Source organism: Rattus norvegicus, chromosome 8, assembly GCF_021556685.1.
Source record: "Rattus norvegicus strain SHRSP/BbbUtx chromosome 8, alternate assembly SHRSP_T2T, whole genome shotgun sequence".
Taxonomy (NCBI): Eukaryota; Metazoa; Chordata; class Mammalia; order Rodentia; family Muridae; genus Rattus; species Rattus norvegicus.
In genome coordinates, this window is record NC_141541.1 from 121,626,978 (window position 1) to 121,650,362 (window position 23,385).

A 23,385-nucleotide genomic window follows, 5' to 3' on the forward strand; every position below is an offset into this window, starting at 1 on the left:
TTTATCTTAAGACAGCAGTCCTCTCTGAGACATGTGTGTCACCTTACTTTGCTTTTACTATACAGAAGTTATTTGGGATTCATTTATCAGATTTAAGTTTCAAATGATTTTATTTATAATGTATTTAGGACTTAGAATCTTCAGAAGTAACCCATGGGGCAAGGATAGTCATTGTAACCTACTTTACTCTGTTGGCTGACTGTAGTGTTGGACTTGGAACCCTGAGGGTTGCTTAGGCACTGGCAAAAGATAGGGTTAATTCTTAGCTGTTTTAATAAGAGGCGTTTTATTGTTGAGGTGCTTGGGACCCAACCCAGGGCTCTAACTGGGTAAGGCAAGTGTTGACTCCATAGCAGACCCACTAAGAGCTTTTCTGGAACAGGACCTTGTTCCAAGAGGGCATTCTGACTGCCTCTGCAGTCCTGGCCAGCTGGGTACTTGAGCTTCCACACAGGGCAACGCTTTCAGCGCTACAGGAGGCTGAGGCTGAGACCCCAGGTCCTAGGGACAGGACCCAAGAACTTCGCTTTTTTCTTTCTCTCTCCTCTTCCCTCCTGTCCCCTCCTTACCTCTCTTCTCTTTTGAGACATGTTCTCAGGCTGACCTGGTGCTCACCGAGGTCCACCTGCCAAGTACTCAGGTTAAAGGTTAAATTTAGGTGAGGCTGCTGCTGTCTTGGGGACCACATTACCTCTCACCCAAACCCTGTCCCCATCCACTTTTTGAAATATGTCTCACTGTATGTCTTAGGTTTTCTATTGCCATGAAAAGACACCATAATCATAACAACTCTTTTTTTTTTTTTTTAGATTTCTTTATTTATTATGTATATAGCATTTTGTCTACGTGTATGCCTACAGGCCCAGGAGAGGGCACAGATCTCATTACAGATGGTGTGAGCCACCATGATTACTGGGAATTGAACTCAGGACCTCTGGAAGAGCAGACAGTGCTGTTAACCTCTGAGCCATCTCTCCAGCCCTCTCATGGCAACTCTTATGAAGGAAAACATTTAATTGGGGATGTCTTACAGTTTCAGAGGTTTAGTCCATTACTGTGATGGTGGGAAACATGGCAGATCCAGGCAAACATGATGCTGGAGAAGGAGCTGAGAGGTCTGCATTTTGATCTGCAGGCAGCAGGAGACTTTCACACTAGGCCTAGTTTGAGCGTATGATACCTCAAAGCCCGCCTCTACAGTGATGTACTTCCTCCAACAAAGCCACTCTTCCTTCACCAAGGCTACACCTCCTAATAGTGCCACTCCCTATGAGCCAAACATTCAAACACAGGAGTCTGTGGGGCCATTTGTATTCAAACCCATCACACTGTATATCCCTGACTGTCCTTGGAACTCACTGTGTAGACCCAGCTGGCCTTGAACTCAGAGATGTGCCTGCCTCTGCCTTCATTGCTGGGAATAAATTATGTCACCATGCCACTCAGAGTTTGCTATCATCATCATCATTGCATCAAATACTTGGGAAAATGAGTGCACTTTCCTTGTCTCTTTGTCTGCTGGAATCACTGGCCTCCTGTATGCAGCGCAGTGCTCCTTGGCTCAGTCTTACTCCCCAGCCCTCCAGCACCGCCTGCCTGGGTCAGAGCAGAGCTGGCAGGTGCTCCAGAGCTAATGCTGTCATTTGCTTTCTGCTAGTAACTGCCTTAGGCTCATTGTTCCCCTGCTTCTTAGAGCTATTCATTAGGACTGCTGGAAGAAAACAAAAGAAAGAGGACACTGTAGGTAATTTAGGTGGCAGAAGTTGGAAGAAGAATTCTCAGCTGAATGGGACGTTTATTGTTTTCAAACTACAGGAGTATAGAGTTTAAGTCTGCAACTGTGTATTTGCTTGTTATGTCTGAGTAGCCATTTGTATGCAGAGTTAGATCCCTGACTGTTACCCTAGAGTGAAAACTAGTCCAGACTGGAGTAACTGGTTCTCCTTTGAGCAGGGTCTGACTTGAGTAGATTACTCTTTGCCAGGGGCTAAGTCTTTGGAAGGGGATGTTTGTGAGCCCTGCTCTGCCTTAGTGCCCTGTGTATTAGCTCCTCGTAGCCACTGGAGCATCATCTCACTCTGCAGGCAAAAACCCTTTCTCTGTTTCTCTCAAAATACTGTTCATTTGGAGTTGTATTCTATTCAGAAAACATTCTGCTATGAATGTTAATTAACCAATATTAGCTAATTTGCAAATAGGTCTTATGCTCTAGGATCTAATAGCACATTTGTTGACTTAAATTTCTATTAAAATATTGTACACTTTAGAAAGAATGAAGTTTTTAATTACTTTTGTTTTATTCTATAGTAGATTTCCTTTTGTCTAGTTTTGCTTCTTGTTAGTAAACGTCAGTACTGTAGAAATGAGAGACTGGATCTTAGGTAGCGTAGAGGCTAGGAACACTTGCTGTACTCCCACCCCCCAGGTAAGGCCCCAGTTGTATGGTCCTGGCTGTCCTGAAACTCACTGTATAGACCAGGCTGGCCTCAAATTCAGAGATCTCCTGCCTCTCTCTCCCATGCTTAGATTTCCAGCCTTAAAACAATTGATACTCAGCCATGCTGGGCAGCACATGCCTTTAATCCTAGCATTTGGGATTGGTGGGATGAGCTACAGTTCGTCCCTTGGGATTTAAAACAAGCTGGCCTAGAACTCCTGCCTCAACCTGGAATCACAGGCACATAGTACCATGTCCAGACCACTGACCCTTAAAAGCCCACTGCTGGTTTGGGAGAATAAACAGTTTTTCTCCAAGAGCAGCAATTCTTGATCTGTCTGTAGGAAGGCTGTCAGCTTCTTGGTTCCTTAGGTGGACCATGAAACATCAAGCAAAGAAAGCTGAGGTGCCACCTCCCCACCCCACCCCCACCCCATTCTCTCAGTTATGTGGATTTCGAGTTTCTGAGGATCATGAAGTAATCCCAGTGGGACTAGTTTCCCTTTGTCCAGGAACCAAATGAGCACTGCTTCTCGGCCTCTCATCACTGCTTTCTTGGGTGACTCCAAGAGGTTAAGCCCTCTGTTTCTGTTTACTCCTTCAGTGTTCGTGTTCAAATGGCTTTACCTAACAGCTGTAGCCAGAAAAGCCCTCTGTTAACCTGTCCAGGCCAATCTCTTCAAAGGAGAGCTCCAGATTTTACATTAACTGATCACTATGGGTGCCCCATGGTCTTTGACTTAATCCTTTAAGTCTTGATCTGCTCTGGGTCCGCTCCTTGCTGTCTTCACCACGTCTGGAGCTTGCAGCTGTCCTTGATCAGTATTCTGGAGCAGTTCTCAGCTCTCCTTTTGAAGTTTACATCTAAAAGCAGAAAACTCTCTCCAGGGAAAGACCTCTGCTTTCACACTCTTAGCAAATGGAAATATGCCTTGTAGCCTGGCCAATTCAAACCAAGGTGAACAGTGGTCTGTATTTATTTCATGGAGGTTGACTCTCTTCCTGGTCTTAAATTAGCACCCCCATCGCCCCTCCCCACCCACAAAACCTTCCCAAGACAGGATTTCTCTGTGTAGCCCTGGCTGTCCTGGAACTTACTCTGTAGACCAGGCTGCCCTCCAACTCAAGAGATTCACCTGCCTCTGCCTCCTTAGTGCTGGGGATTAAAGGCGTGCACCACTACACCCCAGCTTCGTGAGCACTTCCTGAGTATTGGACAGACAGCCCTTTGACAAAAATACGAGTTAAAATGGTCCTTCTCTTATATTTTTGTTAGAATACTAAACCCAAAGCTCTGGAATTTTTTTTTTTTTTTTTTTTTTTGGTTCTTTTTTTCGGAGCTGGGGACCGAACCCAGGGCCTTGCGCTTCCTAGGCAAGCGCTCTACCACTGAGCTAAATCCCCAACCCCAAAAGCTCTGGAATTTAACGTGTTGACAGGTGCGCACAGGTTGCTCTCTAGAGGGATATTTACAGTTTACCATTGTACACAGTCACCACTCTCTGTCCACGTGACTTTTTTAAGACAGTAGTATTTCTCTGTGTATCTTAGGCTGGCCTGAAGTTCTCAGTCTTGCTTCATCCACTAGGGTGTTGACTTTTAGTTAAACATTTTGATTAATTGGATAACAAAGTTCTTGTGAGATTTGATGTAATTTTAAGTCTGTATTGGGGTATTTTTCAAAACTGCACCCATGCTTTTTAAAAAATGTTTAGTTTTCAAAATTAAGATTCATTGTTAGATACATTGCAATCTATGCCTTAACGTTCTAAAGCTTCTGTCATAAATGCTTTCATTATTCTTTCAATATGATGGACAAATTTCAGACTGTTTCTCAGTAATGTATTGTGCCCAGATGGCTTTGTTTCTACCAGTTTTCAAGTGATTGGACTATGTTTTGATAACCTCTTGCTGAGCACTGTAATCTCAGTGGCTCTCACCTTCCTAATGCTGCAGCCGTTTAATACAGCTCCTCATGTTGTGATCCCCAACCGTAAAATTAGTTCATTTTTACTTCATTTTTGTCATGAATCATAATGTAAATATCTGATATGAGGCCCCTGTGGGGTTCTCAACCCACAGGTTTAGAGCTGCTGATCTGCAGTCTCCTTTGCACTGTACAGGCCCATGGGATTGATAAGGTGTTAGTTAGGTCTCCAGCTCAGCGGGTACTAGAAAACAGTCATCAGTTTATGCCAAATTATATTGTCGTTTTTGTTAATAACAACCCAGAAGTAGTATTTCTTTTTAATTTGGGTATATTTAATATGTGTGTGTGTTTCATTGTGGGGTAGGCAGTGTGGATGTGAATGCTGTTGCCCCTTGAGCTAGCCTTATGGGAGGTTGTAAGCACCTGATATGGGGACAGGGAATCAAACCTGTGTCTTTGGGAAAGCAGTAAGTGCTCTATAACACTGAGCTATTTCTCCAGCTCCTCATACTTAATTTTTTTTTGCAGCAGCAGCAGCAGCTTATTCCTAATTTTCTAAATGTGAACAGTGTGCAGAAAGTGTGTGTGTGTGTGTGTGTGTGTGTGTGTGTGTGTGTGTGTGTGTGTGTGAGATTGTCTGTACAATGTACAAATGAAGCAATGAGCAAATGTGACTTGTATTCATTAAAACAGAGAGGGGCTTCCAGATTAAAATTGGGCTTGTTCTATATAAAAAATGGTTTGTCCATGTTCGTAGTACCATCTATTGTCACCCTAGATTGGAAACAACACAAAATATACATCACTTGATAAGTAGATGAACAAATTGGGTCTGTGTATGCAATAGAATGTTTTCTGGCAACAAAATAGAAAAATGTTACATTAAATGAAAGAACCCAATCTCCAAAACTTCACATATTACGTTTTTGTTTACATAGATGTCTCTAGTAGTCGAGTTCCTAAGAGATAGGAGGTGGATGAGTGATTGTCTAGGGGTTAGGAGACACAGGGGAGCTTAGGAAGTGATCCTCTGCCTGTGGGCTTTAAGATCATGAAATTGCTCTAAAATTGGTAGGAGTGATAGTTGTACAGCTCTGACCATATTTAAAATCCCATAAATTATAAGTTAAAAGTAACTTTTATGGTATAAATTAATAATTCAGAAAAGCAGAAACTCAGTCTCAGGTAGAAATTTAGTAGAATGGCAGGGGAAAGTAAACTGAGATGACCCCATGTGTAATTAGGACAGACTGCAGTGATTTTAAGAGAATAATCAACTTGAATTTGCTTCTAGGGCACACTGACAAATTAATGTCATGTAGTTGTATATTGTGAGGGACAGTTGAATTATGTAGAGTGGCGTAGTGTTCTTTACATGGATTGTTTTTGATACATAATTTTTTTAAATTAGGCCAGTCTTATGAAATTCGGATGCTGGATAATCGCAAAATGGGAGATGTGCCTGAGATCAGTGGGAAGTTGGTGAAGGTAAGGACAGTCTGCTTTAACTTGTACTCGGTACTGTGGTGTTGGGGTAAAGTGGCTAATTTCATGCAAGAGATTTCTTTGGTTCTTTTTTAAATGCATGCTTATCTTGTGCATGTGCCACTGCCCAGCACACCATCGGAGGCCGGGGGGAAGCTGGCTGTCTGCTTCCACCATGCGTGTTCTGGAAATGTACCTTATCCTCCGAGCCACTGCTACAAGCTTTTTTATAAAAAATTTCAAATGACTATTTTAAAGGTTTGGGCTTTTTAGGCTGTATTTTGCTTCCTCGTGTGTGAAATGGCAATGACAGTTGTTGGGAACCAGAAAGCAGTAGAGAAGTTAGCTTAGGTGTGCAGAGCAGAACCCATCACCACAGTTAATCCCAGACTCTTTAGACTTTACATATTTATTATTAGGGAGAGGGAGGGAGGGAGGGAGGGAGAGAAAGAGCGAGCAAGAGTGAGCGCACACGTGCACAGAGATGCGCATGCCATGTGTGGGGGGCTAGAGGGTAGCCTGCAAGTTTGTCTTCGCTTCCGTCTGCGTTCTGGGGCTTGAACCTGGATTGTCAGGCTTGTGCTGCCAGCACCGTCACCAGCTGAGCCATCTGCTCAGCCAGCCCGAATCTCTAATTTGAAAATTTATCAATTTAAAACTTTCTAAAGATTCTTTTATTTTGCTTTTTAAATTTTTCTGTAGTGTAAATTAGAATTTCAGTCTATCTACTAACATATCTAAATGAGGATGTCCACCATCCTACATAGAACAGACACAGACAGCCCATGTCTGCTCAACCTTGAGGATTGAAATTGCTACTCAGGCAATCCGCATACTCTCATATACTTACACATACTCTCTCACATGGGGCATGTAGGGTGGATCCTAGCTTCTGTCTGCCTGGGCACAGGGCATATTACACATACCACAGCACTAGAGGCAATAAGTTTTGTAATGAGCTTATTAGAGCGGTACTCGTGTCCTGTCAGTAGGAGGTTGCAGAGCTCAGCTCTCCTGACGTGTGTTGCAATACTAGGGTTAGACAGATCTCATACAGGCCAGATAATGCATGCCACTACCCCCAGTAATCACTTTTCAGAGGAGAAAGACTGCATTTGTTTTTCTGTCTCTGTGAAAGTTAAATTTGACAACTGGAGTAACCTGCTTTTACCAAAAATGCACAAGTATAAAAGGTTGGAATGTTAGGATTCTATAATAAAATTGATTAATATTTGATATGTCTTGTGCTTGGACCTGTAAAACTGGTTCCAAAAGTGGTGCATGTGTGTTTTGGGACAGGGTCTCATAGTCCAGGCTGGTCTCAGATTCATCGTGTAGGCTGAAGATTGCCTTGAATTTCTGGTCTTTCTGCCTGTGAGTGCTGGGTGGATACCACCATGCTGAGTGTGCGTAGGTGCTGGGCACTAAACCCACAGCTTCATGCATACTTTATCTCCAAGTCCCAAATTGTTAGAATAGCTTAGAAACTTCTTTGTTTGGTTTTTGGTTTTCCTCTTAGTATTGAGGATTGAATCACAGACCCCATGCATGCTACAAGCACTCAGTGAACTAAATCACAGCTCCATTGGACTCTCTCTTGTAGGTGAACAAGCCTTCTGGAGGTCCTTGTGTAGGTTACACAGACCTTGAATTTACAGTCTTCCTGCCTTGGGATTTCTAAGAGCAGAGTTGCTGGCTTGTACTGTCAGGCCTGTTATTTTAACTTTTGTATTGTAAACTTTTAATCACACCTAGAAATAGAGAGGGGATACTCTGAATTCACATAGACCTTTTACATAGCATGTGAAACATGCTTGTGTCATAATAGAGTCTCTTGTCAGTGTAAACAGTTACCAACAACTTCCCAGTCTTAGTTTCATCTATGTGCTGTTTTTAAAAGGTGTGTGTGTGTGTGTGTGTGTGTGTGTGTGTGTGCGTGTGCGCGCGCGCGCGTGCGTGGTGTGTGTGGTGTGTGATGAAAGATGCTTGTGTGTGTGTGGTGTGTCTGTGATATGAAAGATGCTTGTGTGTGGGCGTGTGTGTGTGTGTGTGTGTGTGTGTGTGTGTGTGTGTGTGTGTGTGGTATGGTCTCTGTGATATGAAAGAGTTCTTAGTAGTCAGAAGATTCCTGGTAGCTGGAGTTGCAGGTGGTTTTGAGCCTCCACATGGATGTTGGAAGCACAGCTTGGGTCTCCACAAGAGCAGGTCCTTCCTGAGCATCATGGCTGCCGAGCTGGGTCTCTGGCCCTCGTGCCCTGTGTTCCTTGGTACATGCAGGGTCGTGGTTTTGGTCAGGTTACCATGTGAGACTGTTGGTGTTGATATGCACACCAAAGGTCAGGACTGGATTCATCAGTGAAAAGTGGCGTGGGGTGGGTTGGTTTGCTCGTTTTGAGATGAGCTTTCTCTGTGTAGTAGCTCTAGCCACCCTGGAGCTCACTCGGTAGACTAGGCTGGCCTCACTCAAGAGATCGTCTGCCACCCCAACCCTCGAGCCAGGATTAAAGGTGTGCACCACCGTACCTGGTTTAATTGGCTTTTTATGGCAGTTACCTGATTAAGAAGTAGGTAGTAGGTGAGGCATGTTGGAACAAGCTAGTTAAAATACTTGTCACATTAACTTGGAGCGAAAGGGTCATTTTAAGAGGTTTTACTTCCTACTCTCTATTTAGTTGGTAACATGTCTGATTTTTTTTTTTTTCTGTTGAATATGTTAGAATATATCTAATTCTATCCTGAGAGGTAGAATTAAGAGGTTGGAGAAAGGCTCAGTGGTTAAGGGCACCAACTGCTCTTCCAGAGGTCCGGAATTCAAATCCCAGCAACCACATGGTGGCTCACAACTATCTATAATGGAATCTGAGGCCCTCTTCTGGTGTGTTTGAAGACAGCGACAGTATATTTATATATAATAAATAAATCTTTTTTTTAAAAAAAAAAGCATAGATGATGATAGGATGAATTTATTGAAAATCACACCTTTTTACATTTATTGCCCCTGGCATCTTTGACTGTACAGCTTAAATTTGGAGACACATGGTACTCATGTGCTGTGAGGTGTTATAGAAGTTATTTGTGTTGAATCTATTTAATGTGCTCTCTCTCCTTGCTTTTTATTTATGAATGTTGAGGTCTCACCTTGTAGCCTAGTCTGGAATAAGACCTCCTTATATAGCCCAGATAGCTTTGAAGTAAGTAATGTACCCTAGGCTGATCTATGACCTAGGTTTCCTGGTCCTGCTGCCTCAGTCTCCCGAGTGTTGGGATGGCAGGGCCTGTGTCTGTGTTCCAGGTTCTGTTCCCTTAGCCTTGGTTTAGTGGCTGTGCACTGGTCTCTGCCTCATGGCCTTGGATTGGTAGTTGGCTCCTTTATCTAGTGCTAGTTCTATAGGGGAAGCCTCTTTTTACTCAGAACATTTAGTTCCTTCTCGTGTTCTTTTGTATCTTCCAGTTCAAACCACTCCCAACATTACTACCCTTTGACTTCTTAGTTTGTCCTGTTGTGGCCTGCCAATCACGTACGTCAGCCTCAGACTTGCTGTGATCCTTCTTCTTGTCCTGCACTTACTGGGCTTAAAGATGTGAACTATGGTGTCTGGCTCTGCTTTTTTATATAAAATTTGAGACAGGGACTTGTTAAGTTGCAAAGGATGGCCTTGCACTCCCAAGTAGTTAGGTTAATATTATAGGCCTGTATCACTAGGCCCTGCTAGGATGGTCATCTTTGTAGTTTATTGATTTGTATAATTTAGTTGTATGTATATGACACAATGTGTGTATGGCCATTAGAGAAAAGTTTTATTGAATCAGTTCTCTCTCCCCACCTTTATGTGAGTTCCCAAGATTGATCTTAGGTTATCTGGCAAGCACTTTACCCTCTGAACCATCTTACAAGCCCATCCTTAAAGAAGCCTAGCCATTATTGTTATTTCTGAGATAGCCTCTAGATTGCTGGGATTGCAGGCGTGAGTCACTGCAGCTAGTATTAAGATTACTAGTTTACTGTTGTATCTGCGGTTATCTATCGGTATTTATAACATTTTCATCTTTCATAATTCTTTTAGGCAGCTGGTAGTTTCTCATAGAAATCTAATCCCTACTCAATAATTTCATGGCCATGTACACTGATTTTTTTTAATTATAATATGAATTACTTTAAAATTACACATTTTAAATTTGTATATAATTTTTAGGTATAATTCCTAGTTTCTAAGTACTCGTGCTATAAATCAGGTATCCAAAAATAGAAAAGTTCACAGGTGGAATTTTTCTTCTCTTATTTTGGAAATAAGATGTCACTATAGCCTATGTTGGCTTTGAAATGCGACCTAGGCTGGCCTCAAACTTGAAGCAGTTCTCTTGCCTCAACCTCTGGCATTATAGGTTGAGAGCCATAAGGTCCAACTAAACAGAAGGAGTATTTAAGTAGCATACTGGGTTTGCATGCCCCTCCATTACTGATTAATCTGGGATAGCAGTGACGGCGATGCTTCTGAGCAGGTAGGGTGCTTACTGCCCTCCCTTGTTTTACAGAGCATCATAAGAGTGGTGTTCCATGACAGACGGCTACAGTACACGGAGCATCAGCAGCTTGAAGGCTGGAAGTGGAATCGCCCAGGAGACCGGCTTCTTGATTTAGGTACAAGTGGCCATCAAAAGACTGGAAGTGAAGGTGCTGTCTGGTCACAGACCAGCACCACGAAAGATTTGTTGCTCAGATGCAGTTGGTGTTAGATCCGTGTCTTGAGAATTGTTTAATGCTAAAGGAGTGAAGTAGCTTTCTGGTGCTAAAGTAACCTCAACCAGGAATTGTATGAATTTAAAGCTGCTTTAAACCTCAGATGGCGCCATCCATCATATTTTTAATGCAATGAAATACAAGCCATGGTGGGAGAAACTGTGATTCTTGTTAGGTGGATTTGATATTGAAGACAAGGTTGACTACGGAGAACGGTGAAGGGAAGTTCAACATGGATTAATTATTTCCATAGAGCATAATATAGTAAGTTGTAAGTTTGGTTTGTTTGTTTGATTTTTTTGTTTTGTTTCGTTTTGAAATGGGGTTTCACTGTGCTGCCCAGGCTGTGCTTGAACCCCTAGTCTCAAGCCATTCCCTGTACCCCAGCCTCCCGAATAGCTGGGACTCTGCTTCTCTACTTGAGTAGCCGCCACACCAGGCTCAAATTGTAAGTCTTTTAATTACTTAAGATGGATCCTTTTTTTTTTTTTTTTTTTTGTAACTTGTGTTTGAACATACAGATATTCCAATGTCTGTGGGAATAATTGACACAAGAACAAATCCAAGCCAGTTAAATGCAGTTGAATTTCTGTGGGACCCTGCAAAGCGCACATCTGCCTTCATTCAGGTTTGCCTTTTTATGTCTGCCCCAGTCATTTAGAAAATTAAACTCCTATCTCATGAAAATATTTCCTACTTGTAAAGTATAATGTAATGCCTTTTTTAAAAAAATAAATAAACAAAGTTAAAATGGGTTTAATTTAGTGGATTAGTCATGAAGACAAAAGATGTTTGGTGAGAAGTTTTTTTGTTGTTGTTTTGTTTTTTGTTTTTTGTTTTTTTGAGACAGCGTCCTTTAATACCCCTGGCTGTCCTGAAACTCACTCTGTAGACCAGAATGGCCTTTAACTCACAGAGATCCTCCTGCCTCTGCTGGGAGTATAGCTGCGCACCACCACACCTGGCTTTTTTGAGACAAGGTCTCCACCTAGGTGGCCTGGAGTTTGCCAGGCAGAACAATGTGCCATCACACCTGGTTTTAAATTCTATTTTTATTATTGGTGTTCATAATAATAGAAATTTCTGTTTTTCATGATGCACATTTCTTTTGAACAGAAACTCCTATTTAAAGGAAACTGCTGAAAAAAGTTTCAGGTTTAAAATTTTTTCTCTAACATTATTTAAAACATATTTGCGAGCAAACTTTAAAACCTCCACAGTGAAGAAATAAAAGTGGATTCTCCGTGTGTCCATCATGTGGTGAAGCAGTTACCATCTTTTTCCCCTAGTTTTAGTTATCATTGGCTTATTTTTTGAACAGGGTTTCTCTGTGTAGCTCTGGCTGGCCTGGAACTTGCTCTGCAGACCTGTCTCAGCTGAGTGCACAGAGACCTACCTGCCTCCTCTCCTGAGTGCTGGGAGGACAGCCGGGCACACCGCCCCAGCCACTGCTGTATATGTTACACATACCCATGGAGTTTCATCCATAGACAACCTTGAAATTAACATGACCACATATTTAAAAGTCACAAGTAACTGTGCTATGTACTGTGTGCCTTTGTAAGTGGTGGGATTTTAACTACTGTGTAGATAGTTATGGCATAGAAGGGAATAGCCATTCAATCGTTGGCCAGCTTAAGTGTTTACATCAACTCTAAGGAGCATTAGCACTCAGTGTTTGAATTGTCTCCCAAAAGTTACCCATCAGTTAATAATGATGATGACATGATTCATATTAGTATTTGTTCAATAGAATAACAAGTTTTGTAGTACATGGGAGGTACAGTACCTGGCCTTATCTCAGGTTGTGCAGCCCTATTTCGGAGGTGAGCTATCACATTGCATATTTGGAGGAGGGCATGTCTATGCAACAGTCTGAAGTGACTTTGGTCTTACTGCTTGCTAACTTTCTGTTCTACCCTGAGCTTGTTTTCTGAAGGGGGAAGCATGAATATTGCCCCTGGGATCCTGACAGAACTTAACAAGGGTTAACCTGGAGATTTTAGATGGAAAGAATGAGGCTTTAGGGCCTAAAATTGCCCAGGAAAAGCATCACAATATGGTGTATACAGAGAAGCAGTAGCAAGAAGCTTGGTTGACTACAGCAGGGTGGAGACTGTGGTGAAGCAGTTCTTAGGACCTGAGTGCATGTTGTTGGGGTAGACAGGTGATACCACAAAGAAGCGTCTATGCTCTTCGTTCCTCACTAGAGCAGATCCCCATGAGAGAGGCACTAGAACGAAAGGCTCCAGGGACATTTGGTTCTGAAAGGAAAGCCTGTACCCAGAGTAATTCAGAAACGTCCTAAGATAATGTGACTGTTTGTCTGTTTTAAGGGATCTTGACTGTACTTCCATGAGGGAATAAAATAGGAAGAGCCCCAGTAGAAGGTTTTTTTTATGTATTTTGGCTTGAATTGTTTTATAGGTACACTGTATCAGCACCGAATTCACCCCACGTAAGCATGGAGGTGAAAAAGGAGTGCCTTTTAGGATCCAGGTTGACACCTTTAAGCAGAATGAAAACGGGGAATACACAGATCATCTTCACTCAGCTAGCTGCCAAATCAAAGTCTTTAAGGTAAGCAATGGAACCCAGGAGGGACGCTCAGTTTTGCTTGCTAAGCTGTGTGCTGCTAGGTGAATGAAGTCATCTACTTTGTGTTCAAGCCTAAAGGTGCGGACAGGAAACAAAAAAATGACCGAGAAAAGATGGAGAAGAGAACAGCTCATGAAAAAGAAAAGTATCAGCCGTCTTACGACACCACCATCCTCACAGAGGTAATACAGCGCAGCCTTTGGCTTTGGAGAGAAGCAGAGGCGTGCGTGTTAGCTGGACCTCACACGTGTGGCAACAAGGGAGTTGGGGTGGCTGGGTGGCGCATTGACGTGATATTCTGAGGGCTTTGTGGGCACATATTTTTCCTAAGATTGGGGATTTTTATGAGTTTATTTGCATGGGTGGGATCTTGAATGAAGATGCTGAAATCCCAATGTGAGGTCTCAGAATAGACCTGAAAACTTTGAAATTGATAAGAGATTTAAGTGGGGGCCTAGAATGTCCAATTTTTGTCACTGCTGGGGTTTTGCATTTTCTTTAACATTGAATCCTGTTAGTCATACATTTGTTTAATTGAACGCATATGAAGACATAAAACAGGGTATTAGGTCTTTCTTTGTATAATGAAAAGACATTGATCCCAATCTTTGGTGTTTGTCCAGATGAGGCTTGAGCCTATAATTGAAGATGCAGTTGAACATGAGCAGAAAAAGTCCAGCAAGCGGACTTTGCCAGCAGACTACGGTGATTCTCTGGCAAAGCGAGGCAGTGTAAGGGGCTTCTGCTTCTCTTTTCATTGTGCAAGAACCCTTCCTTGTGCAGTGTTAGATATAGGATCAACTCCCATAGAAAATAAAGCCGAAACTGTTTTTGATGTCCATGTCTTGATTTAATTTGCTTTTGTTTAGCTTTCTGCTTTCTGTTTGTTCCTCATTGAGGAAAATTTCCTAAATCTAACACTTTAAAACTAAACATAAACAGTGTTGACCATATTGGGTGGTTTTGGACACTCAGAGATATGTTTCCCAACCTGTTCCCTTGTTCCCTCCCCCGTCACACACACAACTCCTTCAAGATAATTGAAATTATCTGACTAATTTTATTTTTATTAATTTGATTATTTTTGTTGTTTTGTTTTTTTGAGACAGAGTTTCTCTGTGTAGCCTAGGCTGTCCTACAACTTGTTCTGTATGCTAGGCTGGCACTAAACTTCTAGAGACCCACCTTCCTCTGCCTCCCAAGTGCTGGGATTAAAGACGTATGCCACCAGCTCCCAGCTTACTTAACTAATTTTAAATAGCTATTTTTATGTAGTTAACGAAAGTTTTGCTTTTTTTTACATGTATACCTAATAAGACTATTTCCTAGGTAATTAAATGATGACAGGAAGCTTGGCATGAACATGTGCAGTACTCCATGTCACAGTCCCTGCATGCACCATAAGGATGTGTGTGTGTCTGTGCTTTTAAAGGCCTTTTTGGTGGCACTGTTAGAAAAACATCTTTGACTGTGTAGTGTTTACTCTTGGCACCTGCATTGTGATGTAATTCTTCAGACTACAGTAGTGACCTTGCTGCACTTAATCCCAGCACCCTCAGGAATAAGCAGCCAGTGAGAATCTTGTTGAGTTTTGTCAGGTTAAAATAGCATGTTTTCGGCAGTCCATGGAGGATTGTTCTGTTGTACATGTAAATCAGCGTACATACCTTTATTAAATACGAGTAGTTATATTATAGGTTTTCCCTAAATAACTGTTTTCACTGAGCTGTTCAGTATTGTACTCTGTTTTATTGGTGTCCCCAATTTGAAGAGTGGATTTTCACTCTTTTATCTTTATCTGTGATTAATCGTGGAATTTGAAGATCAACATCGCAAGCTCTTTCACAGGGATGTCATTTCCCATGTAAAGCCGTGTTTAAAAGCTTCTATATGCATGCTTGCATCCGGATGCTGGGAGCATATGCTACACTTTTTATCTTTTTATCTTACCTACCTACCATCCTTTTTCAGACTAGTCCAGCATGGCCTGGAGCTCACTGTGTCGCTCTCAGGGCAGTCCTCCTACCTCAGCCTCCCAGGTACTCCTAGGCTTACAGGTGTAAGCCACCATGCCTGGTTCTTTATATTGTCTTTAATTGGGCTGTTTTGGTTTAAATCAGTGGTGGTCAGGACCACTGAATGCTCCTTTCCCCAATTGTCTGTCCTCCTGTTCTACGTTTTATTATCTTCAATTGTTCTGAAAACCTACAAATGTTCTTAATAATTTTTTGAGGGGCTTATGGGAGCTTAAGTCACTTGCCTTATAACTTAACTTGCCCGTTACAAACTCTCTAATTTAAAGAAGTTGATTCTAGTGTGTTGTAGCCCGAGCCAATCTGAAAATGAGGCAGTCCATGGTAAATTGTCAATCTGAAAATGAGGAAGTCCATGGTAGATTGTCAGTGCTTTTTAAGTCAATATGCAAAACATCAGCAGTTCATGCCTGGGATTTCACATCTTCTTAAGTGTGTCACCTGCCACCCTGGCTGCATTTGGTTTGGGTATGATGCTTCTAGTGTTGGTTAGACCTTAAGCTAAAAAAAAAACTATTTTCAAAATGCAAGGTGCAGAACATGAACCCCTTAACCAAGACCATAGCTGCAACCCTTCGTCTGTCTCTTCAAATGTCTGTGTCGGGTACTGGGGGGGTGGGGGGGGACGGAACACCTTTCTTGCAGTTTTGAGCAGTTAATGTTGGCTTCCAGTTAAAGGGATATATCCAGAAGTCTTGACAAAGGTGCTGGATGACAGGTCCCACACTGAATTGTCACACCTACTGGCTCCCAGGATGATGAGTAACAAAGCCTTCGTGTGTCTGTTGGTCTCTGGCACACCCCTGGGCTGCCATGGCTTGCTGCCCACAGTGGGTCCTCATTCTTTAATCTCTGTGGGAAACGTCCACATTCCGAGTACCCTGAAACCAGAACCGTGCAGGTCCAGGCCATCGGCCGAGGCTTCAGGAGCATCACTGAAGTAAGCACTTCCTTCCACTGCTGCTAACAGCGGGTACCCATTAGTGCTACCGTGCTTGCCTAGCAGAGAAGGTTCTAATCTGCCCTCCAGCCACATAAAGCAAACAAGACTTCAGAACTCTTCTTGTGATAGTCAGAGCATCTGAACTTTTAATAGATGAGTGTATGGTGAATAAATGGGCTCTCTACTGTGCCAAACCAACTTCAAGTTCGGGGATAGCTGTGTTTCCTCACAGAGCTAGCAATAACCAAGGCAAGTTTGCTTTGGAGAGGCGTTGCTTTGGATATTGAGAGTTACTGAGATATGTGTGCTTGGACGCGTGACTACACTGTGTTAGGAGAGGATGGTGTAAGAGGAAACACTTGCATGTGGTTGGTGGGGTGAGAGCCCTGCTCCCGTGGTCACATGTGCTGTAATAGGCACGGACACTCCACACTGTGTCACCTGAAGAGAGAGTGATCTCTAGTGGATAAAAAAGGCAAAGGCTCTTCTCTTAACACAACAGGGATTTCCATGTGGAGTGCCATCTATAGTAAGGTCACTACCCGACTCGACCAGCCATTAGTTTCTGCTTTGAAAGGTGGTTGTCTGGGGAACAGAGTCTGCAGTGATTTTTCCTCTCTTTCAAGGGCTCCATAATTGGTCAGATATGGACAGCTGGTGATTTCTTTTCTCTCCCTGTTGATGCTTGCATTTGGTGGCTGCTAAGACATGTGGTTTCTGTCTAGAGAGATTCTCAGTGCAAGCTCTGGGTTTCACATTAGTGAGCTTAACATTTTGTAAAGAATTTGAAAAAGATGATTTTTTTCCCTTGATTATTTTCAAAATAGCATCCAAATGTTTCGTTGTAAATTTGAACAGTTGTAAAAAGGAAGCATTTCCTGACATGATGAATATTTGTATTTATTAAATTAAAACTTATCTCTGTGAGTTTAAGGCCAGCCTGGTCTACAGAGCGAGTTCCAAGACACCAGAGCTACAAAGAAAAACCCTGTCTCTGGAGAAAACAAAACAGACCCAAAAAAAAAAAAAAAAAAAAAAAAACTATTGAAAGTTAAATCTATTATTAATTAGGAAGAAGTAGCCTGCAGAATCCAAGGATCACAAACATTTTAAATCTCTTTCATTTAATACTCAGGTTTACTCCGCTCGTCTCTCCTGGTCTCACCTTTGTACTCTGATGGTTTTAAATGTTGCCTTTCTGTGATCACCCTCATGCCTGGAGGCCTTTCCATAACCTCAATAGCTTTGAAGAGTTACATGTTTTTATTTTATATGTATGAGCATTTTGCCTGCCTGCATGCATGTCCGTGCACCACATGTGTAGTGCCTAGGAGGCCAGAAGATGGTGTTGGGTCCTGTGGAACTGGAGTTAGAGATGGCTGTGATCCAGCGTGTGGGTGCTGAGAACTAACCCAGGTTCTCTGCAAGAACAAGTGCTCCGTAGTCCTGAGCAGCCCAGGCCCGGTAGCCCCACTTCTTCACAGTAAAGCCTCTGGGGTTTGACTCAAGGCTGACTCAAGCTCATAGTAGTCTTTCCTACTTGGCCTCCTGGATTTAGGGATTGCAAGGGTGAGTCCCCACCACTCCTGGATACAGTAGATCTTTGTGAATTGGGAAGAATGTTTTCTTGTTTTAAATTTAGGGTCTTAAAGTTGGCCTTAAACTTCTGACCATCCCGCCTCCACCTCCAAACCCTCATTACAGACATAGGCTACAAGCCTGCCAGAGAGTTAAGTGTTGGATTTTTCCTATGACTGTAGATTAAACCTGGGTGAGAAATTAAGTATTTGTGTGTATGCCAGCAGCCTGAGTTTGTCTTTAAGTCTCAAGTGGTGGAAGGAGAGAATAGAGTCCCCAGAGTGTTTTTGACCTCCATGTGCATACCATGGCAGGTGTGCGTACATATAGACACGCACACACGTGTGTACATAAATAAAGGTAACTTTGAAAGGAAAAACTCATTAGGACAAGTTTACTGAAAGAATTATACACATTTTAATGATAATAAATATAAAAATGGACAAAACAGATAAAATGCCAATTTGTTTGGCTGTGGAGAGTCTTGAAACCCCAGTGCTAAGGTTAGATGTGGTGTCTTTCTTCTCTCAAACGGGAGCAGGCCATTACAAAGGGGAACCCTTGAAACTAACATGCTCAACAGAACACGTGTGGGAAGAGTACTGGTTACTAGGTGGACCTTTGTGACGCTCGGAAGGGACAGTTTCTACTTGATTGCTGTGGCCTGCTCAGCATACTCTGGACCTCAGCTTATTCAGTCTTATGACTGGAATGTGTTTCTGTATCTTTGCTCTGTCTCTTGTCAGAATTTGCTTAAGGTGAAGAGCTACTCAGTTTACCATGTCTGTTTCGGAACGCACAGTCCTGGCAACTACCCACAATTGACAGGCGTGTGTGCTAGCCTGCTCAGTAAACCTTGTATCATATCATATAGTGGTACTGATGGGTACGGATGAGGCTGCTCCCTGGCAGGCATAAGGAGTAATTAATCGACAGGCCCTAACCATACCCAGATCACCGTGGAATGTCAGATGTTGCTTGTGAATCTCTTTGTCTGCTGCTTTGAAACCTTGAAACCTTGAGACGTGTTTGCTGGAGCATCTGACAAGATACTAGAAATGTATGTGTGTGTCTGTCTGCGTGTGTGTGTGTGTGTGTGCGTGCGTGCGTGCACGCGCCTACATGTAAGCTTTAAGAAAACAAACGTCTGTAAATGTTGCTGCTATCATCACTCAGGACATCTTTAAGCTAAATGAGTGTCTTTTGCTGCACAGGGTGAATTTGACACATTTGATAGGCAGCGGGTATCTTATGGTTTATAAGTTTGTATGGGGTCAGTTAGAGACCAGATTACAAAAGTGCTTCTTCTGTACATTTAAAAAACATGTTGTTAACTCATTTCTGTTTCTGTCCTTAGTGCTCTCCATGGCCCGACACCCCTACAGCCTATGTGAATAACAGCCCTTCCCCAGCGCCCACTTTCACCTCCTCACAGCAGAGCACGTGCAGTGTCCCAGACAGGTACCTGGTTTGTGTGGCCCTGTGCTTGCACCATTTCCCTTCTAGTTCCTGTCCATGTGGCCTCTGTGTGTGTCTGTGTTGGGTGTTAGAAAATAGCCCGTGCTTGGCTCATAGTCTTTACCTGACAACCTTTGTGCACCTCGTCTGTGTCTCACACATTGACAGTTAAGTCCTGCAGAAAGCAGGCAGAGAAGCATCTTCTTCAGATACAGAAAGATTTTCTTCAGAAAATAGGAAGATTTCCAGTTTGAGACCAGCCCGGGGCTACATAACAAGACCCTAACTGACAAAGGGGAAAGAGGAGTTTTTAAGATAGAGAGATTTAAGAAAGCATTAACAAAGTCCGGTTAAGGACCCAGCGTAAGTGGTTGATGGGAGGTTCTGATATGAATATATTAAGGCCCCATTGATCACAAAGCACAGTGGACTTTGACTCACCACACGACACACATTTGTATCGTTTCTTACCCTCACAGCAAATGTAGTTTTTTAGTTGAGTATTTAAGATTGAAAGGAAAGATCTTTCTTTTTTTTAAAGACTGTAGTGGCTTTCAAATCAGGACCTCTGGACTTCTTTAAATGTGTTATCTGGCTTTCACAGCTGAGAGTCCAGGGAGCTCAGAATGTGAGCTGCATAGACCTGAGCCTTCTGTAAACCTTTGGCTCCTAAGGTCTTGCTGGAGGGCAGTAGTGCAGAAGTTCCTGCTTTTTTGTTTGTTTGTTTGTTTGTTTTAAAGATTTATTTATATGAGTACACTGTAGCTGTCTTCAGACACACCAGAAGAGGGCATCAGATCCCATTACAGATGGTTGTAAGCCACCATGTGGTTGCTGGGATTTGAACTCATGACCTCTGGAAGAGCAGTCAGTGCTCTTAACTGTTGAGCCATTTCTCCAGCCCAAGTTCTTGCTTTTAGGAAGTTTCTTATGGGACAGAAAAATTAAGGAAGCATGAGATGGCAGGGGAAAGTTCTATGTCGGTCTTTTGTTGACTGGGTCTGGTAAGAAAAACTACAAAATCTCAGTTTCCTTCTGTGGAGATGGAAAAACTAGCCAGGAGCCTGTTTGCATGTAGTGGTTGTGTCTATAAGTAGAAAAGTTCTCATGAACCCGAGGTTACCAGAGAGCCAGTGTGTAACATACAAGAAGTCTCTTGTGTTTCCTGTCTGGGTATGTGAGCAAATGGCTATGATCTCAGAGATGAGCTTTGAACTGTGTGCCTTAGTTGTCTGGATGTTTCCTTGAGAGCCCACTGTGTTTCCAGCACAGCCCCATTTGCTGAGATATATAGAAGACCAGACAAGTTCCTGTTGAAAGGGCTTCAGGCCTAGTGAATGGAGAATAATGTAAGGCCTAGGACATGGGGAGCTGTGCTGAGAACGGGGCCTGCTCGGCTCGTGTCTCTGGGCAGTCACTTGCAGTTGTCTTTATGTCTTTGACTTGTCCAAATATAGCATGTTTGTCTCATTTCCTTTACTAATGAGGAAGATTGTCTGTTTAGTTAGGATCACTGTTTCTTATAGCCTGGTTTTCTCTTAGAATTTTTTCTGGTTATTTTTTAGCTGTTTATCTTATTTGATTTCACATATTTTCCTAACTAAAATGAATGCATACAATCCCCAATTACCTGGCACCCATATAAAGACTGAAGGGAACCCTTCACAGTGCTGACCTCACGCATGGTGGTGCTGTTGTGCCCGCGTCCCGTCCTCCGGCTCTCCCTGTTGTGATGCATTCTTGTTGCAAGCTTACACTTTCTACACCGTCGTCCTGTCCAAACTGCCTGTGCAATAGATAGCCTTTAATTTCCTAAACAAAATTAAAAGCCATTCCTTCCTTTTCCTTCTCCAGCAATTCTTCATCCCCAAATCACCAGGGAGATGGAGTTGCACAGGCATCCGGGGAGGTAAGTATCTTTCCTTAAACTATTAAATGTAAAGGTTCAGCTGGTTACATGGGTACTCAGCCATCAGCTGGTGTCCGACTTCAGATCTTAAAGCCTTTCGAGTTCTGCTTAAATATTCTTCATGACAGGCCAGTGACTTTTAAAAGCTTGAATAGTTTTATCTATGCTCTCTCTCTCTTTTAAATTAATAGCAAATTCAGCCTTCAGCTACAACCCAGGAAACACAGCAGTGGCTGCTCAAAAACAGGTTCTCTTCCTACACAAGACTGTTCTCTAATTTTTCAGGTATGTGCATGCGTGAGAATATTTTATTTGTATGTTTTTCTGCTTTTATTAACTAAGAATTTTGAAACTTTTGAAGTACTTTTAGATAAATGTATTACAAACAAGAAAAAAACATACTATCTCTCAGTATTCCTCAGTTGTAACACCCTGTTAAAGTCTTCCAAACCAGGAAATTCAGTCACTGCTGTGTATTTAATTCTATGTGGTATTTTCAGTCTATTTCTTTTTATTACTTTAAAGTTATGTGTGTATATATGTGCCTGTCTCTGGGTGTATGCATGTGCGTGTAAATGCCCACAGAGGCCAGAAGTGTCAGGTCCCCTGAAGCTGGATTTAGTGATTATGAGTTCCCCAGTGTGGGTGCTAGAACCTGAACTCAGGTCCTCTGCAAGACCAACATGTGCGCTTAACTGGTGAGCCATCTCTCCAGCCCCAGTGCTAACTTACTTTGAGATAATATTTTGGTTAATGATAAACTGGAAAGACAGTTGGGAGATTCTGTTTCTCCCAAAACTATAGTACACAACTGTAAACAGAGGTCAGCATTAACCATGGATGTATGGAGATGGATGATGTATGGAGCTGTCCCTGGGCAGTGAGTGTAGCTCTGCACTACTGCTGCAGTTAAGATGCACAGACATGTAGGGTGTCTGTCTACACAGGTAGTCTATCCTGCTGCCTCCTAGTAAGGTCATTCTTGCCCGACATACCCCTTTGCCACACACATTGAACTGCCCTGCCTATGACTGCTCACTGAAAATGTTAAGCTAATGAAGCCCTATAGTATGTGACCCTTTGAATCTGGCCTTTTCTTCCTTGACCTTATGAACTCAGATCCCATAAGGCTGCTCTGTCTCCTGTGGCTTAAACCTTTTCACTTAGAGCAGTTATCTCATTTGTGTGGCTTCCTTCGGGTGTCACAGATGATCTGCCCTTTTTCTGCACAGGAAACTGAGGGAATGTTCTGGTGAACTTTAGGTGTCAAGCAGCATTGCCCCAGGTAATGGGGCATGCATAAGAGAACGTGCAGGAAGCAGATATGCTTGACCCTTGAACTCTTGCCCATAGTACATTTGCTAATGAGTCCTGACTAAACATTCTGAGAAATGCTGGGCCACAGAGATGTGGCAGCTAGCGTTCCTTTTGCTTGGGTATGGAGCCGTTAAAACAGTTTAAGAGGACAGACATATCTGTGCACATGCCCAGAGGAAAGCCTGGTTTTACAAACAGTGGTGTTTTTATGTCTTTTATTGTATTGCTTGTACACTGGGTACTTACTCCTCATGAAGCTCTTGAAGTCTAAAATTAAAATTCCATGTAGAAATAATTTGCTTGCTGGGATCCACATTTCTGTATGATTAAATAAGTCTTTAATGTATGAAAAGCTAGAACTTCTAGAACTCAGTATGAGAGGTGGATTTCATGAGCCCTTATATAGGGCAAGTGAATGAGGAGCAGACACAGAACAGTCTCTGCTCTCTGGGGCTGCATATTACTGCCTGTTCTGTGGAGCTGGAAGACTTCCTTGTACACAGTGTTCACGGGGCTTGGCAGTCTGCATTTTCCTTAGCCTGGGGCTCTGGAGGGTTCGTGCAGAGCTGCCTTTGCGCATCACCTGAGCCGCAGCACTTGAAGAGAATGGCAGAGAGAGAGCGGTCTCTTAGGTGGTCAGTCACATGTCAGAGCTGGGGTACATCTTTGGCTCTTCATAAGGTACAGATATCACAACTGGGAACCCTGCTTCACAGCTGTGTGACCCTAGTAGAACCTCTATCTGCTTTTCATTCGAGAGTGACTCCACACAGGCTTACACTTGGTGGAAATTAGGCTTCTCTAAGTTTTTATTTCTTTATAAACGAGGACTCGGTCAGCCTCTTTCATTTGAGCCTATGAAGCAGAGCGAGCGAGCGAGCGAGGGAGTGAGGGAGTGAAGCAACCCCATTATCTTGCTACATATTAAAGCAGATGTTTATTATATGAAGTCGTACCTT

General features: G+C 42.7%; 1 protein-coding gene across 35 annotated transcripts in view; it reads left to right on the plus strand.

The window, feature by feature from the left end:
- The window catches only part of Ubp1 (upstream binding protein 1), a 45,759-nt gene that overhangs the window by 14,465 nt on the left and 7,909 nt on the right, over positions 1-23,385 (plus strand). For 13 of the 35 annotated variants that reach the window (XR_015626558.1, XR_015626561.1, XR_015626557.1 and 10 more), the window contains 9 exons: positions 5,779-5,855; positions 10,386-10,491; positions 11,112-11,218; positions 13,018-13,170; positions 13,260-13,370; positions 13,812-13,919; positions 19,100-19,203; positions 21,055-21,109; positions 21,301-21,394. Coding sequence is in view for 20 of the 35 variants with exons in the window: in XM_087561535.1 (XP_087417661.1) it covers positions 5,779-5,855; positions 10,386-10,491; positions 11,112-11,218; positions 13,018-13,170; positions 13,260-13,370; positions 13,812-13,919; positions 19,100-19,203; positions 21,055-21,109; positions 21,301-21,394 (915 nt within the window). In the remaining 15 variants the exon portion in view is untranslated. Of the gene's footprint in view, positions 1-5,778; positions 5,856-10,385; positions 10,855-11,111; positions 11,219-13,017; positions 13,171-13,259; positions 13,371-13,811; positions 13,920-19,099; positions 19,204-21,054; positions 21,110-21,300; positions 21,395-23,385 lie in introns of all 35 variants that reach the window. The other 22 variants (XR_015626564.1, XR_015626562.1, XR_015626566.1 and 19 more) reach the window with 7 other exon arrangements.